This window comes from Physeter macrocephalus, chromosome 7 (genome assembly GCF_002837175.3).
Source record: "Physeter macrocephalus isolate SW-GA chromosome 7, ASM283717v5, whole genome shotgun sequence".
In the NCBI taxonomy this organism is placed as follows: domain Eukaryota; kingdom Metazoa; phylum Chordata; class Mammalia; order Artiodactyla; family Physeteridae; genus Physeter; species Physeter macrocephalus.
The window spans coordinates 68,122,604-68,139,131 of record NC_041220.1 but is presented as its reverse complement, the minus strand read 5'-3'; the positions used below and the strand labels follow the sequence as shown (position 1 = coordinate 68,139,131).

At 32.7% G+C, this 16,528-nt stretch overlaps 1 protein-coding gene across 5 annotated transcripts in view; it reads left to right on the top strand.

The window, feature by feature from the left end:
• CNOT6L (CCR4-NOT transcription complex subunit 6 like) overlaps positions 1 to 16,528 on the top strand; it is a 112,613-nt gene that overhangs the window by 57,813 nt on the left and 38,272 nt on the right. For all 5 annotated transcript variants that reach the window (XM_055086045.1, XM_055086042.1, XM_055086044.1 and 2 more), the window contains one exon: positions 15,312 to 15,401. In XM_055086045.1, the coding sequence (XP_054942020.1) occupies positions 15,312 to 15,401 (90 nt within the window). The remainder of the gene's footprint in view (positions 1 to 15,311; positions 15,402 to 16,528) is intronic.

Below are 16,528 nucleotides of genomic sequence, written 5' to 3'. Positions count from 1 at the left end.
GTTCCCTTTTCTCCACACCCTCTCCAGCATTTATTGTTTCTAGAGTTTTTGATGATGGCCAATCTGACCGGTGTGAGATGATATCTCATTGTCGTTTTGATTTGCATTTCTCTAATGATTAATGATGTTGAGCATTCTTTCATGTGTTTGTTGGCGATCTGTATATCTTCTTTGGAGAAATGTCTATTTAGTTCTTCTGCCCATTTTTGGATTGGGTTGTTTGTTTTTTTGTTATTGAGCTGCATGAGTTGCTTATAAATTTTGGATATTAATCCTTTGTCAGTTGCTTCATTTGCAAATATTACTCCCTTTCTGAGGGTTGTCTTTTTGTCTTGTTTATGGTTTCCTTTGCTGTGCAAAAGCTTTTAAGTTTCATTCGGTCTCATTTGTTTATTTTTGTTTTTATTTCCATTTCTCTAGGAGATGGGTCAAAAAGGATCTTGCTGTGATTTATGTCATAGAGTGTTCTGCCTATGTTTTCCTCTAAGAGTTTGATAGTGTCTGGCCTTACATTTAGGTGTTTAACGCATTTTGAGTTTATTTTTGTGTGTGGTGTTAGGAAGTGTTCTAATTTCATACTTTTACATGTAGCTGTCCAGTTTTCCCAGCACCAGTTTTTGAAGAGGCTGTCTTTTCTCCACTGTATATCCTTCCCTCCTTTATCAAAGATAAGGTGACCATATGTGTGTGGGTTTATCTCTGGGCTTTCTATCCTGTTCCATTGATCTATATTTCTGTTTTTGTGCCAGTACCATACTGTCTTGATTACTGTAGCCTTGTAGTATAGTCTGAAGTCAGGGAGCCTGATTCCTCCAGCTCCGTTTTTCGTTCTCAAGGTTGCTTTGGTTATTCGGGGTCTTTTGTGTTTCCATACAAATTGTGAAATTTTTTGTTCTCCTCCTCCTAATCTTGATGGAGAGCATGTCAATGACAAATGAATACCTTGGTATTGAACCCAGTTGGACTTACCCTTCATACCACATAACATTCCTGGAAAAGCAAATATTATGTATCTTACTGTTTCATAACTCTATTCCATGTTATCTCATATAGAGACATGTTCTCAGAAAATTTATGCTTAGTATCAACTGAATGAATCTTTCTGAATATCCTTTATCTCCTGGGTTCTTCATTCTGTTTTACTAATTAAAATGTTAGTCTTCCAAACTACTGTCTTTGGTTAGACTTTGATTCTAGTGTCCCTTGTCTACTGATGATTCACATTTGTTAAAATCTCACTTTAGACTTTCAAATCAGGCACCATCTCTGCTTTACCAGCTGTAACTTAGCTTTGTCCGTGCCTATGGATAAATTTCTTTTCATTAAACTTCAATTTAAATTCAATATAAATACCTATCTGCAGCCTTTCCTCTTCTGTGAGAATCCGTTTTTCTGGCAGTGCTATTTTATGTTCAGGTGATCAGTACAGAAGAGCAAAGATCTTTTTAGAAATGAAAGAAAGCCAGAGCCCTCCCTGCCTTCTTTCAAAACTTTAAGGTGATAAAAACAGGATTGATTTTATGAATTGAAGAATAAAATTGAACTGGAATTGAAGGAATAAAATGTTCCTAATGAATGGTAGCTTTATATTCTTAGGAAGGTAAAACTTGAAATAATTTCTTAATCAGTTTTAATAACCACATAGTGGTACTTTGTGTCCAAAAAAAGGGGGAGGGAGTAGAATGGAGCACTTAAAATAGCACTCTGATATATTTAAAAGAAACAATGAAAATGGATTGCCTCTAAGATTCCATTTTGTCTTGAAACTAGAAAAAGGAGTGCCTTTCTTCCATTTCCTGTCTTCCTCTGAAACATAGGTACTGAAATTTTGATAATGAATTTGATCATCCTGGCTCAACAAGTTAATTTTTAGAAATGCTATTTTGAGACTTGAGGAGTATGTGTGGTGGGTAGGGTATTTGAAGAGTTAGGATAAGAAGGCCAATTTAAAAACTGCAAACATGGCCAGTCCAGGAAGTGGGAAATGTTCTTTTAAGTCACTTAAAAGAAAAATCCAAACTGTATTAGTTTTATGGAAGAAAAGGTGTAAGTGAAAGCAATTCTCATATAGTTATTTTTAAATAATTTAGAATTCATGTCCTAAGGTATAAAGTAATACTTTCTCTGACATATGGCCCAAACAGTTGTCCTCAGGCATTAAACATTGATGTCCCCAAATAATAAAAACTTTAGAACTTCAATAATTGTGAAGATTTCTAGCTTCCTTCTAAGAATTACTTACCTCCCTTAAAATAAAATGGACCATGGCAGTTGAAGATTCTTTTACTATGTAAACTTTTAAATTCATGAAATATATCATAATATACAAAGAGTAACATTTTAAAGAAAATAATAAAATAAATAACTACACACCCATTATCTAACGTTCTCAGTACCTTTTTAAAAAATGCATTTAAAAATCCGATTTCCACTCATATAGGAGGCAAAGTACTTTCTTCTGTATTATATAATGAGCTTCTGGAAATCAGTAAATAAAAGACAGTCTATTAGAGAGCATATTAATAATTCATATAAGAGGATTTACAAATGGCTCTAAAATTGGAAAGTTGATCAACCTTATACAATAATAACAATGCAAATTGAAACTATACTCAATTTTTACCTATCAGATTGGATGAATTCCAAAAATTTGATAAAATAACTGTTGGTGAGATTATTGGGAAATAGGCACAATCAAGCCTTGTTGGTGTAGATCCCCTGTATCTTTTAAGTTTCCTGTGTGCCTTTTCTTGATTACATCTTCATCACTTCTCCCAGAGGTTATTACTGTCCTAAATTCTGTTTGTTTTCTTTTGGTCATCCAACAGGTATTGATGAGCACATACTATGTGCCAGATACTGAGCTTATATATGTATCTATTAAGGGTGTTTTAACCTTTATATAAATGGAATCCTACTGAATGTAATTTTCTGTGACTTGGTTTTATTTGACTTTATGTATTTACGATTCATACATTCATGCATGCGTGTAATTGTAGTTCATCTGTTTCATTGCTGTGTTGTATTCTGTTTTATGAATATGCTGTAATTCATTCTACTATAGATATTTAGATTGTTTCCACCTTTTTTTGACTATTATAAGCAGTGTAGCCATGAACATTCTGGTACATGTCTCCTGATAGAGTTCCTAGGAATGGAATTGTTGGGTTATAGAAAGAAGCTTATACATTCTTAGCTTTATTAGGTAATGCCATAATATTTTACAAAGTAGCTGTACTAAAATATACTCCCCAAAGTAATACAGTTGCCATTTTTCTGTCTTCTTCCCAACACTTACTTAGTATTGTCAGATTTTTAAAGGTTTGCCAGTTATTAAGTGTGAAACAGTTTCTAGTTCTACTCTTAATTTACATTTTCCTAATTGATAATACAACTGAGAATCTTTTCATATATGTATTGGCCACGTTTCTTCTCTGAAATTGCTATTGATATCTTTTGCTTATTTTCACTTTGAATTTTAAACTTTTGTCTATTTTGTATTGTAAATGTCTTCTTCCACTCTAGCTTTTCTTTCTGTTTTCTTTGTTGGTAGTGTTTAATGAATAGATTTGATTTTTTTTTAATTGTAGTTGAATTTAAAATTCTTTTCTTTTGTAACTAGTTATGTTCTATTAAAGAAATCCTGCCCTACCCCAGTCATAAATAGTTTTTCTATATTATCTCTTAAAAGTTGTTGTAAAGTTTTGCTTTTCATAGTTAATTCTTTCATTCATTTGGAGTTGATTTTGTAATATGGTATGAGAGGTCTAATTTTGGGAGGGATCTCATTTTGTCTTTTCCTTGTGAATAACCAGTTGTCTCAACATCATTTAGTGAATAGTTTTCCCTTTTTCCACTGATCAGCAAAGTTACCTCTCTTTTATATCAGCAATGTGTAGTAGGCCTGTTTTGGGATCTCCATTCTCTATACCCAGTAGTCAGTTTGTCTAACCTTGCACTGATTACTACATTGTCATAATTGTTACTATGGCTTTATATTAAGATTTGATATCTCTTTTGGGAAGTCCCTTTACATTTTACTTTTGCAATATCTTGGCAGTTGGGTGCCTTGAATCTTCCTCATACATAAGAAACAGCTTGTTAAGTTTCACAAAAAATGCTGTTGGGACTTTGGAACTGCATTGAATGTCTGGATCAATTTAAGAAAAATTGACATGTTAATTATATTGAGTCTTCCTATCCATGAATTTGCACATTCTCCCCATTTATTTAGATCTTATTTAATGTCTTTGAATAAAATTTTATAACTTTCTGCACACTGTTCAGGCATATCTTTTGTAGATTTGTTTCTAGATACTTTATAAGTTTTTTTGTTCCTCGTATAAACCAAGTCTTTTTTAAGTTGCTTTTTCTGCCTGTTTGCTGTTGGGGTATACGAATTACCATTAAAAAGAAAAAAGATCTTATAGTAAGCCTTGTTGGCTAAATTCTCTTTCTTCCTAAAAGTTTGTCTACAAATTCTTTAGGTATTGTATGCAGATAATGATTTCATCTGCTGATAAAGACTTTGTTCCTTTCAAATTCTTATAATTTCTTTTCCTTATTGTAATGTACTGGCATGTTTAATACAATATTGAATAGAAGCATTAATACTGGGCATGCTTCTAATCCCAATTTTAAAGGAAATGTTTCTAATATTTTTCCATTAAGAATATTTGCTCTATATTTTTGGTAAAAAGTTTTTAGGTTCTAGAAGTTTCCTTCTATTTCTACTTTGCTAATCCTTATTTGGGTGCTGAATTTTATTAAATGCTTTTCTTCATCTATTGAGATGATTACATTATTTTCTCATTTCATATATTGAAGTGGTAAATTATATGTAAGTGCCCCCCCAACCTGCCCCTTTAAACCACATTTGCATTCCTGAGGTAAACCCAACTTGGTGCTTTTATACACTGCTAGATTTATTTTGATAGTGTTTGTCAAGAACTGTTAAGGCTCTGAGATTTTACCCTATTACAAGCTAATAAGTTAGCCAATTATTGCTTCATGGATAATGGTAGAAGACATGAGACTCTTGGGTCAGAGACAAAGAACATTATCACTCAGGCAACAAGGTGGACCCAGACACATGCTGTATACACAAAGAGTTTGCATTGCAATTGAGTAATCTAAGTCCAAAGGTGCAGCACTTTTCAAGCAAGCAGCAAATATTGTAGCTAGCTGCAAAAAAACCAAAACAAAAGAACTAGTCCTGCTTCTCCAAGGGTACAAAGAGTTATATGGAAGTATTGCTCTGGTTGCCTTGACCTGTTTAGTTCCCTATTTAACTAGCTATAGAAACTGCTCAGTATCAAGAGACAAATAAGTCTCAGAATCTGTTGCACTCACAAAGAATGAAGGGGGAAGCACAGGGGCCCTGACGGACTGCCTTTCACAATAACTTTTTAAAGGAATTTTTCATGAATGTTCATGAATAAGATAGACATGTGTTCTTACTGTTCTTACTCAGTTTTCTCAAAGAGTTTGTATAGTATTGAATTAATCTGTTCCTTGAAATTTTGGTGGAACAAGACTATAAAACTACCATTGCCTGGTGGAACTATCACCTCAATGTATTTGTAGTTATAAGAATCATTGAGTCTTTCTCATTGCTGATGAGTCAGTTTTTTTGGACTATATCTGTAATATTGGAATTTTTCAGCTTTTTAAAGTTTTCAAATTTGCATTAAAATGTTCATAATATTCTCTTGATATATTTTAGACTCTTTTGTTTATATTACCCCCTTCTTCATTAGTAAGATTATTTGTGCTTTCTTTTTTTCTGATTTAGTCTCCCCAGAGATTTGTCAGTTATGTTCTTTTCAGTGAGTCAATATTGACTTTTATTTTTTAAAAACTGGTTTGTTTCTGTTTTTCTTTTTTCTGTTTTGTTTGGATTTATTATAGTTTTTTTCCTTTTTTCTCTTTTTAAGTTGGATATATGGCTTATTCATATTTAGATTTCCTTATTTTCAAATAAATATAAGCATTTAAGACCATAAATTTTTTTGGCAAGACTATAAATTTATTTGGCATCCCATGATTTTGATATGAAATATTCTCATCATTTTGCCTAAGTATTATTAATATAGGTTATCATATCTTCTTTGACTCATCAGTTATTTAAAATTTCCATGCACTTGTGATTTTAAATTTACCTTTCTTTATTGTTAACTTTAAACTTAATTGCATTATAGGCAGTTAGGGTAACCTGTATGAACCAGTTCTTTTACATTTGTTGATTCCTGCTTTATGGGCTAGTATGTGATCAATTTTTATAAATGTTTTACTGCATCTGAAAAGAGTATTGTTTCTCTAATTGTTAGATACAGATCTTTATGTTTCTCCATTAGATCAAATTTGTTAGCTGTGTTCCTCATATTTTCTGTATCTTTATAAATTTTTGACTGTTTGCTCTTTTAATAATTAAGGTATATATGCTAAAATTTCCATTTAAATGCTGAATTTGTTCATTTCCCCATGTAGTTCAGTCAGCTTTTGCTTATAGCCTTTGAGTTTATTTAATTAGGTATACCAACAATGCCTATACATTGCTATACCTTCTGGTAAATTGAACCTGATATTAGGTCATGAGCCTTCTGTTAGGGTTTTCATCTTACAGTCTTTTTTGTCTCATATTATAGCTATGCAAGTTTTCTTTTGGTTAATGTTTGTGTAATACATCTTTTCTCCTTTGTTTACTTTCAACCTTTCTGTGTACTTATGCTTAGGTGTGTCTCTTACAAAAAGTATATAACTGGTCTTTGTTTTTAAATCCAGTCTGACTTTATTTTAATGTGTGGGTTCAGACCAATTGCCTTACCTCTATTACAATTATTGATATTTTTGTCTGGTTGCCATCCTGCTTTTGATTCCATTCTTTGTGTGATTTTTTGTTTTCTTTTTGCCTTTCTAAAAACAGATTTTTTTCCCCCTTGTTTGTTTCTATATACTTCTGTTGGTGTGAGATTTGTACATTCTATTTCTGGACTCTCAGTGGTCACTCTTGAAATTATACGTTGAATATATTTTTGAAAAATTAAATTTTTAGCAACTTTTTTACTGAACTATATGTATGTAGTAAAATTGACCTCTTTGTTGACAGACATTCACATTTGGTGAATGTTGACAGAATGTATGCAGTTGCATAACCACCACTACAATTGAGAAATAGAACTGTTCTATCACACTCCAAAATTCATTTGTGTTCATTGAAGTCAACACCTTCTCCCACTCTTAGCCCTTGTCAGGTACTTTTCCAGAATGTCATATATGGAAACATAGTATGTAGCCTTTTGAGTCTGGATTCTTTCATTTAACATAATGTATTTGAGGTTCATCCATCTTGTTGTGTATTTCAGTAGCTCATTTCTGTTGCCGAGTAGTATCCGATTGTGTGGATATACCACCGATGTTTATCTGTTCACAAGTTGAAGGACATTTGGGTTGTTTCCAGTTATGAGTGATTAGGAATAAAGGCACTGTAAACATTTGTATAGATTTCTGTATGAAGTAAGTTTTATTTTACTTGGGTAAATACCTAGGACTGGAACTGCCAGGTGGTATGGTAAGTGTATGTTGGACTTCATAATAAACTGCCAGACTGTTTGTCTAATAATCCAACATAGTGGATTTATCATTTTGTATTCCTGCCAAAAATATGAGAGAGTTTTAGTTGGCTGTGCATCCTTGTCAGTACTTCTTGGTATTATCAATTTTTAAAAAAAATTTTTCATTCTAGTAGGATGTAATATCTCATTGTGGTTTAGCTTGTCATTTCTCTAATGAGTAATTATACTTTTCATGTGTTTATTTGCCATCTGTATGTCTTCATTGGTGAAGGAAGTGTTTATTCACATCTTTTACCTAGTTTTATTATTGAGTTGCTTTTTTTCTAATTACTGAGATTTTGAGAGTTTATTATATGTTTTGGATTCAAGTCCTTTTTAAAGTATGTTTTGCAGATATTTTCTCCCAATCTGTGGCATGTATGTTTATTTTTCTTTACAGGGACTTTTAAAGAGCAATTTTCCATTTTGATGTGGTCCCATTTATCACTTGTTTTCATCTATGGATTATGTCTTTGGTGTATTTACAAAATACACCAAAGATGTATTTACCTCACCCAAGTACATCTAAGATGTATCTACCTCACCCAAGTACATGAAGATTTTCTTCTAGAAATTTTATAATTAGGTTTTTCATATAGGTCTGTGGTCTGTTTTAAGTTAATTTTTGTAAATATGGTGCAAAGTTTGTTCTTTTGCATATGTACATCCAGTCATTCCAGCACTATTTGTTGAAAAGATTATGCTTTCCACGTGGATTTTCTTGCAACTTTGTCAAAATTCATTAGACCCAAATTTATGTGGGAGGGTCTACCACTAGATATATAAACTGTCCACTGATCTATGCCAATACCAAAATGTTTGATTGCTGCAGCTTTGTGGTAAGCCCTGAGATTATATAGTATGTGTTCTCCAACTGTGTAGTTATTTTTCAAAATTGTGTTGACACCTCTAAATGCTTTGCATTTCCATATAAGTTTTAGAATCAGATTATGATTTTTGCAAAATATCCTGCTAGAATTTTTATTTGAATTGTATTGAATATGTAGATCAGTTTGGAGGAGTAATCAGTATGTTAATCTTGAGACTGAATACTGAGTCTTCCAATCTATGAATACAGTGTACCTCTCTATTTATGCAGGTCTTCTTTATTTTTTTGATGTTTTGTAGCTTTCAGCATGCAGATCTTGCAAATATTTTGCTAGATTTATATATTGTTGCTGGATTTGCTATTTATTTGGTATTTGATGCTATTGTAAATGATACTACTTTTAAAATTTCCAGTTTTTCATTGATATTTTACGAATTAAAACACAATTCATTTAAAAGTATAGTGACCTTATTCCTTGCAACATTTGTAAACTTATTACTTCTAGGAACTTTTACAACCTTTTAATCTGTGAATAGAGACCTTTTCATTTCTTCCTTTCCTTATTTTTTGCCTTATCACACTGGCAAGAACAATATTAAATAGAAGTGATGACAGTGCATGTCTTTGCCCTGTTCTTAACTTTAGGGAGAAAGCGTTCAGTCTTTCACCATGAATTATATCAACTGCAAGTTTTTTGGTAGATGCTTTTTCAGGTTAAATAAATTTTCCTTCTATTTCTTCACATTTGCTGAGGATTTTTGTCATTGATGCAAGTTGAATTTGGTCAGATACTTTCTCTGCAACTGTTAAAATGATCATAACTTTTCTTCTTTACTTTGTTTATATGCTGAATTACATTGGTGGTTTTTCATTAATAATCAGACTTCTATCAAGAGGTAGAACTCACCTATTCCCATTTTAAATACCACTTAGCCATAATGTATTTTGTTTTTAATATATTACTGGATTTGATTTGCTAGTTTTTGTTGAGGATTTATACATTTATGATTGTAAGGCATTCTGTAGTATTTTTTTTTACAATGTTTTTGTCTAGCTTGATAAGGATACTACTGACTTCGTAAAATGAGTTGGAAAGTGTTACTAACACTTCTATTTTCTTGAAGCATTTCCATTTGTATTATTTCTTTCTTATATTATTGGTAGTATTTTCCAGTAAAACTATATGGGTCTGAAATTTTCTTTGTTGAAAAGTTTTTAACTACTAATTCAGTTTCTTTCATTGATATAAGACATTGAGGTTATCCCTGTCTTAGTGTAGCTACTTCAGCTCTCTTTTGGTTACTGTTTGCATGTCATACCTTTTTCTGTGCTTTTACTTTCTATCTATTTATGTCTTTGATCTATAGTGTCTCTCTTCTGGATAGCATATAATGAATCATGTTTAATTATTCATTCTGCTAATCTCTGCTTTTTAATCAGAGTTTAATCCATTTACAATTTTTTTTTAATTTTTTTTCCCTTTTTTTCTTTTTTTTTCCATTTACATTTAATGTATTTGCTGATAAAGTAGGATTCATGTCAGTCATTTTGATATTTGTTTTCTGTATGTGTTATGTCCTTTTTGTTCCACTGTTCCTCAGTTAATGCCTTCTCTTGTGCTTAATGGATATTTTCCAGTGTACAGTTTAATTCCCTTCTTTCTTTTACTATGTTATTTTGAGTTATTTTCTTAGTGGTTACCCTGAGGATTACAATTAACATCTTAGTTTACAGCAATCTAATTTGGATCAATGGCAATTTAATTTCAATAATATAAAAGAACTTTGCACCTGTTAGTCCATTCACTTCTCTTTTATGCTGTTAACATTACAAATATCATCTTTTTACATTGTGTGCCCATCAACATAGATTTATAATTATTGCTGTATGCAGTTATCTCATATTAGGAGAAAAAAATTAAAAACAAAAATTACATTTATACTGTCTTTTATATGTGCTATGAAGAGTACCTTTACTGGTACTCTTGATTTTTCATATGGATTCAAGTTATTGTTCTGTGTCCTTTCATTTCAGCTAGAGGAATCTCTTTAGTATTTCCTGTAGGGTTGGTCTGCTAGTGAGAAACTCTGTTTGTTTATTTGGGAATGTCTTAGTATCCCCTTTATTTTTGAAGGATATTTTTGCTGGATATAGAATTCCTGGTTGATAGGTTTTTTTGTTTGTTTTTTGGTTTTTTTTCCCCTTTCAGCACTTTGAATATGTTATTCTACTGCCTTTTGGCCTCCATGGTTTCTGATGAGAAACCAGCTGTTAATCTTATTTTGAGGATCTGTATACCATGAGTCACTTCTGTCTTCGAGCTTTCAAGATTCTCTTTCTGTCTTTGACTTTGCACAGTTTTATTATAATTTGTCCTGGAGTAGATCTCACTTACATTTTATTTTACTTGGAGTTTATTGAGCTTCTTCTATTAATGCTTTTCATTAAATTTGGGATCTTTTGACCATTTTTTCTTTACATTTTTTTCCTGTTCTTTTTTCTCCTCCTCTTCTGGGACTCCCATTTTGCATATGTTGGTACACTTCCTGTCTGATAGATCTCTGAGCTCTGTTAATTTTTCTTCATTCTTTTTTCTTTTCTTCAGACTGTGTAACTTCAACTAACCTCTCTTCAGGGTCACAGATCTTTTCTTTTACCTGTTCAATACTTCTCTTGAGCCCTTCTAGTGATTTTGTTTTGTTTTGTTTTATAATTTCTATTTGGTTCCTTTTTATAATTTCTGTTTCTTTTTTGATATTCTCTGTTTGGTGAGATATCATTCTCATACTTCATTTTAATTCTTTAGACATGGCTTTCTTGAGCTCTTTAAGCATATTAAAATAGTGGATTTTCAAAGTGTTTTCTATTAAGTCCTTGGGTACAATTTTTATTGTTCTTAGGGACAATTTTTACTGATGGCTCTTCTCCGTTTGTATGGGACATACTCTCTTGTTTCTTTGTATGTTTCATAGGGTTTTTTTTGTTAAGAACTGGACATTTAAAATAATGCAGCAACTTTGGAATTAGACTCTCTCCCCTTCCCAGGGCTGTCTGTTGCTGTTGTTTGTTGCTTTAGTGACTTTTCAAAACTAATCCTATAAATTTTGTATGCTTTGTCATGTGTGGCCATTGAAGTCTTTTTATTCAGTTTATGGTCAGCTAATGGTTGGACAGAGATTTCCTAAACTGCCTGTAACCAGTAAGTCTCCCACTCCTGGCCAAGTGGCTTGGTGTGTGTTTTGGGGCTCACCTTCATTACTCAGCCAAGAAGTTTATAACTCCGCCTTGTCCTTCACTTCCTTCCTTGCAAAGCCTCAAGGTCAAACAGAGGTGAGAGCTTAGGCTATTTTTAGGTCTTTCCTAAGCATGTGCGTAGGCCTCCATGTCCATATGACCTTCTAGAGTCCCAGGAGTATGTCAGAGCTTTTTGGAGCACGTACTGACATCTCATGCCCAAGTTTTTCCTTTTAAGCTTTTTGGTTAGTCTGTTGTTTGCCCCAACTGTTTCCATGACCTCAGACACCTACAAATTTAAAACATTTGCCAGTAATAGTTTCCTCCTTCCCCTCCAGGAAGAAGTCTGTTAACATTATGCAAGAGTAGAGGAACCACCACGCAGGTCAGATAATGACTAGTGTTTGGGAATGAGGCTTTGAGAGTGCTCCAGCTCAGTTTTGGTTGCTCCAGTGGCTGCCAAGCTGCCCTGGCAATGAGGGACCAGGAGAAAGTTTAAAACTCCACAAATCACTGTCCTTTTTTCTTGAATAAATACCCCCTGGGTTGCCATAATCATTTAGTTAATTTCCAGAGTTCTGAAATAGTTGAGTCTGCAATTTTTGCTAGCTTTTTTGGTTTTTGATACCGCTTTTGTGGAGGGGCAAAATTTTGGAGTTCTTCTCTGCCATTTTTGCTGTTCTCTATCCATTTCTTTTTGAGGTGTGGTAGTTTCTGTCTTAGAAGGAACTTATTCATTTCTTCTAAGTTGTTGAATTTATGCACATAAATATTTTTTAATATTCTCTATCCTTTTAATGTCTCAAGGGCTGTTCCATCTTTCATTCTTGATGTTTATAGTTTGTGTCTTTTTGTCCTGGTCAAAGAGAGGTTTGTAAATTTTTTTGCCTCTTTCAAAGTACCATCTTTTGGGTTCAGTAGTAATCGGTTGTTTTGCTATTTTAGATTTTATAGATTTTGGCTCTTTATTAGTTTCTTCCTTTTGGTTTCTTTGGGGGTGTATTTGCTCTTCTTTTTTTTTAGATTCTTAATATGGAGTTTAGGTCACTGATTTTAGATTTTTCTTTTCTAATATAAGCATTTGATGCTATAAATTTTCCTCTAAACACTGATTTGGTTGTATCAAAGTACTTGGGGATTTTCCAGATGTCTGTCTGTTGTCGATTTCTAGTTTTGTTATGGTCGGATAGTATGCTTTGTGTGATTTCATTTCATTTAAATATGTTATAGTTTGTTTCCTGGCCCAAAGTATGGTCTCTCTTGGTGAATATTCATGTGTACTCGAAAAGACTGTATATCTTCCTGTTTTTGAGTAGAGTATTATATAGATATCAGTTAGTTGTTTGACAGTGTTGTTAGGGTCTTCTTCATCTTTATTGATTTTCTGTCTACTTTTTATATTGGTGACTGGTAGAGGAGTATTAAAGTCTCAAATACCATCTTGCAACTCTTTAGAGATATTATTCTACTGTATTGTTACTGTACTGTATTCTGTTGTTGTTAATGAATTTTGTTGGCATTCTCATATTTTTTTCTTTAGAAGTAATTGATCCTTTCTCCCTATCTGGTTTTAAAGTCTTGTATTTGCCATTGGCATTCTCTAGTTTGCAGTACAATGTAAAATGAAAGTTTTCGTAAACTTCTTTGTATACATTGTGCTTCTTGTGTCAGTTTATTCAATTTTTAAAAAGTTAGCTTTTGAAAGTTTGCAGCCTTTTTCTTTTTGAATATTGCCTCTCTCATTTCTCCTCTTTCTCTAATCTCCTTCTGGCTAGGAGTCAGAATGTGTTTACTATTTATTCCATATGTGTGTCAGAGTCTAAAATTTCCTCTCATGTCTTGTTTTTGTCACCTCTGTTATCCTTGGGTTTTCCCAGAGACTCTTTAGCTAGGGTCTGAGGCTTGCAGTTCTTGAGCTCTAACCCTCTGTTATATAGGAGCTCTGTTGATGTGATGAAGTGTGAAGGAGGGAAGAGTCTTCTAGTCCTATGATTAAGTCTCAGTCTTTTGGTGAGTCTGAGTTGGGTATCCTCCCTCCCCACACACTAGAGGGGGCTGGAGTGGGATAAGAGAAATATTGGGTTGGTTAGGCTTTGGTAAAACCCCACTTGGTTGTACTCTGGTAAAATGGTTTCCCTTGTGGGCAGAATTGGTTAAGGAGAACATTACTTTCCCTCTCCCCTAACAGAAGCACAGGGGAGTTTTTCTCCAGTCTTTATAGTGAGAACCCAGTAGGACCCCAGGGAGTAAAATGCAGCAAAGTGTGGGGCCCTGCTTGTGTTCAGACAGCAGTTTGCCCTGTGACCTCAGTTGTAGAGGTGGGAGTGACAAGTTCCAGAAACCAAAGTACTGTTCTCTCTTTCTAGAGCTCCAATTCAACGTATATTAAGATTTCTTGTTCTAACTCCCATATTTTTATTGTCTCATATTTTACATTTTCTTGATGCTCAGTGATGCATTCTGGGTAATTTCTTTGAATATAGTTTTCCTGTTCACTTATTTTATTTTCAGCTGTATGTCATCTACTGCCTAACTCACTCATGGTTTTTTCCCCTAGTACTTTATTGAATTATAATTACATACAGTAAAATACCCAAATACTTAAGTATGCTGCTTGACTAATTTTGACAAAAATAACTGCCTAACTCAAGATGTAGAACATTTCCATCAACCCAGGAAGTTTCTTTTTCCCACTTTCAAGTCAGTTGGAAGCTGCTATTGAGATTTTCACCATAGTTGTACTATTTTACACTTTCACCAGCAACTTCTGAGAGTTCCAGGTACTTCACATTCTTTCTAACCACTTCGTTGGTCATTGCGTTTTAATTTTAGCTATTCTGATTGGTGTGTGTTGCATTGAAGATTTTGTTGTAATAGTTAGAAACTTCATTTCTGAAAGTTCTACAATTTTTGTTTTTTTTCAAATCTGTTTGCTAGACTATTTTTGCATGCTTGTCTTAATAAATACCGCCTTTATTTCTTAAGAGAATATATAGACTGTTAACAGTAGTTTGTTTTTTGAAATTTGATAAATCTGTACTCTCAGTATTCAGATACCCCTGATCACTGTCATAAAAAAAATTCTTATTTCCCTCTACATTTCATTAACTCATCTTGGTAATGATAGGTTTTCTTTTCACTTGAAATACCTTCCTTTTCTCCATGTGTAGTATAAATATTCTAACTAGGAAGACCCTTCTTTTTTATGATATCACTTGTTCTTTCTCATACAAGGCTGTTTTTCTTTCAGTTAGAGTATTATCTTCAAAGATAAATGTAGAACCTTTGGGTTACTTAAGTGTGCCAAGTTTTGATATTACTTCAGAACTGACAAAGATTAATATGTGTATGTGTGTGTGTGTATGTATGTATGTATGTATATATGTGATTTTGACACACCCAAATTACAGGTATACAGTATAAACTGAAATCTGGAAAGAAATAATTCTTTTGAAGTTTTTCTTTATGACTTTCTCAACAAAGAGTATTTAATTCCTATGATTTCTTTAAATTTATGTAACAGATTAAGTACAGTAAAATTCACTTTAGAAAATTAGTATTTTGTTTTATAGTGTACATTTGTTTTGTCCTCCAATTGAAACGCTTACAGATTTTATTTTTCTCTTCGTCTTTAGGCAATCCTTTATCACAGGATATTCTCAATTTATACCAGGACCCAGATGGAACCCGAAAGCTACTGAACTTCATGCTTGACAATCTTGCAGGTAAATATTAATGACAAAGCAGTAAACTCTACAGATATTACCGTTAGCTAATAGATCACATGTTGCTCAAGAGCTTCTGACCATTTTTTTTTAGTTGTTATTATTTTTAAAAATTTTTATTGGAGGCATCTGACCATTTTTTTTATAACTGCTTATAGGATTGAAGTTCCTGGCGTTAGTATATTCCATGGTAGTGGGACATTCTTCTTTTCACATACTGAGTGCTTTATGTTAGGATCATTAGTTACATTATCTTGTTGAATCTTTTTAGGAACCTAGGAGGTAGGAATTTTTACTGGCATTATACAGATGCAAATTCTGAGATTCAGAGAATAAAGTAATTTACCTAAGTACACAGCTGATTAATGCCAGAGCTGTGAACTCAAGATTGTCTTGCTCTTAATCACAAAGGTACATAGTTATCAATTGTTTGAATTTGATACAGAATGTTTGGAACCCACACATTGTGCACATTTTTCATGAATGAAATGACTTGTTTGATTCACTACACATCTGTGGAAATTTTGAAAGCAAGATTTTAGTTAAGAACACGAGATTTATCTGATCAAAATAGTGGTATTCCAAATGAAAAATTTTTGATGTAAGAAAGCTATTAAGTATTTGACTTAAAACTTTTTTGTTTGTTTAAACACTCAAAATACATTTAAAAGAATGGAGATGCTACTAAATTCAGATATTTTTCTTGGAATAATGCCTTTCTAAAATACAGAATCTTGAAACAGAGCTAGAGAAATCTAGATCCCAGCATAGAGGCCATCATCACAATATTTTGGCTGTTCTCTTTTTAATTGTATCATAGAAGACACCTACCTACATACAAAATTTAAAAAAAATCGTAAGATTTACAATAAGGTGAAATCAAATTAATGTTATTTAAAAGTTTTTTGGTTGATTGATGAGCGAGAGATAACAGACTTATTAGAGAAGTCCTTTTAGTAAGAAATTAAGAATATGTGGCTGTTAAGTTGTATACAAAGCATGTGTATGTTATTTCCTTCTTGTTTAAAAATTAAGTATCTCTTGTCCTATGAATATAGCCTCATGTGTATGTTATTTCCTTCTTGTTTAAAAATTAAGTATCTCTTGTTTCTATGGATATAGCCTGT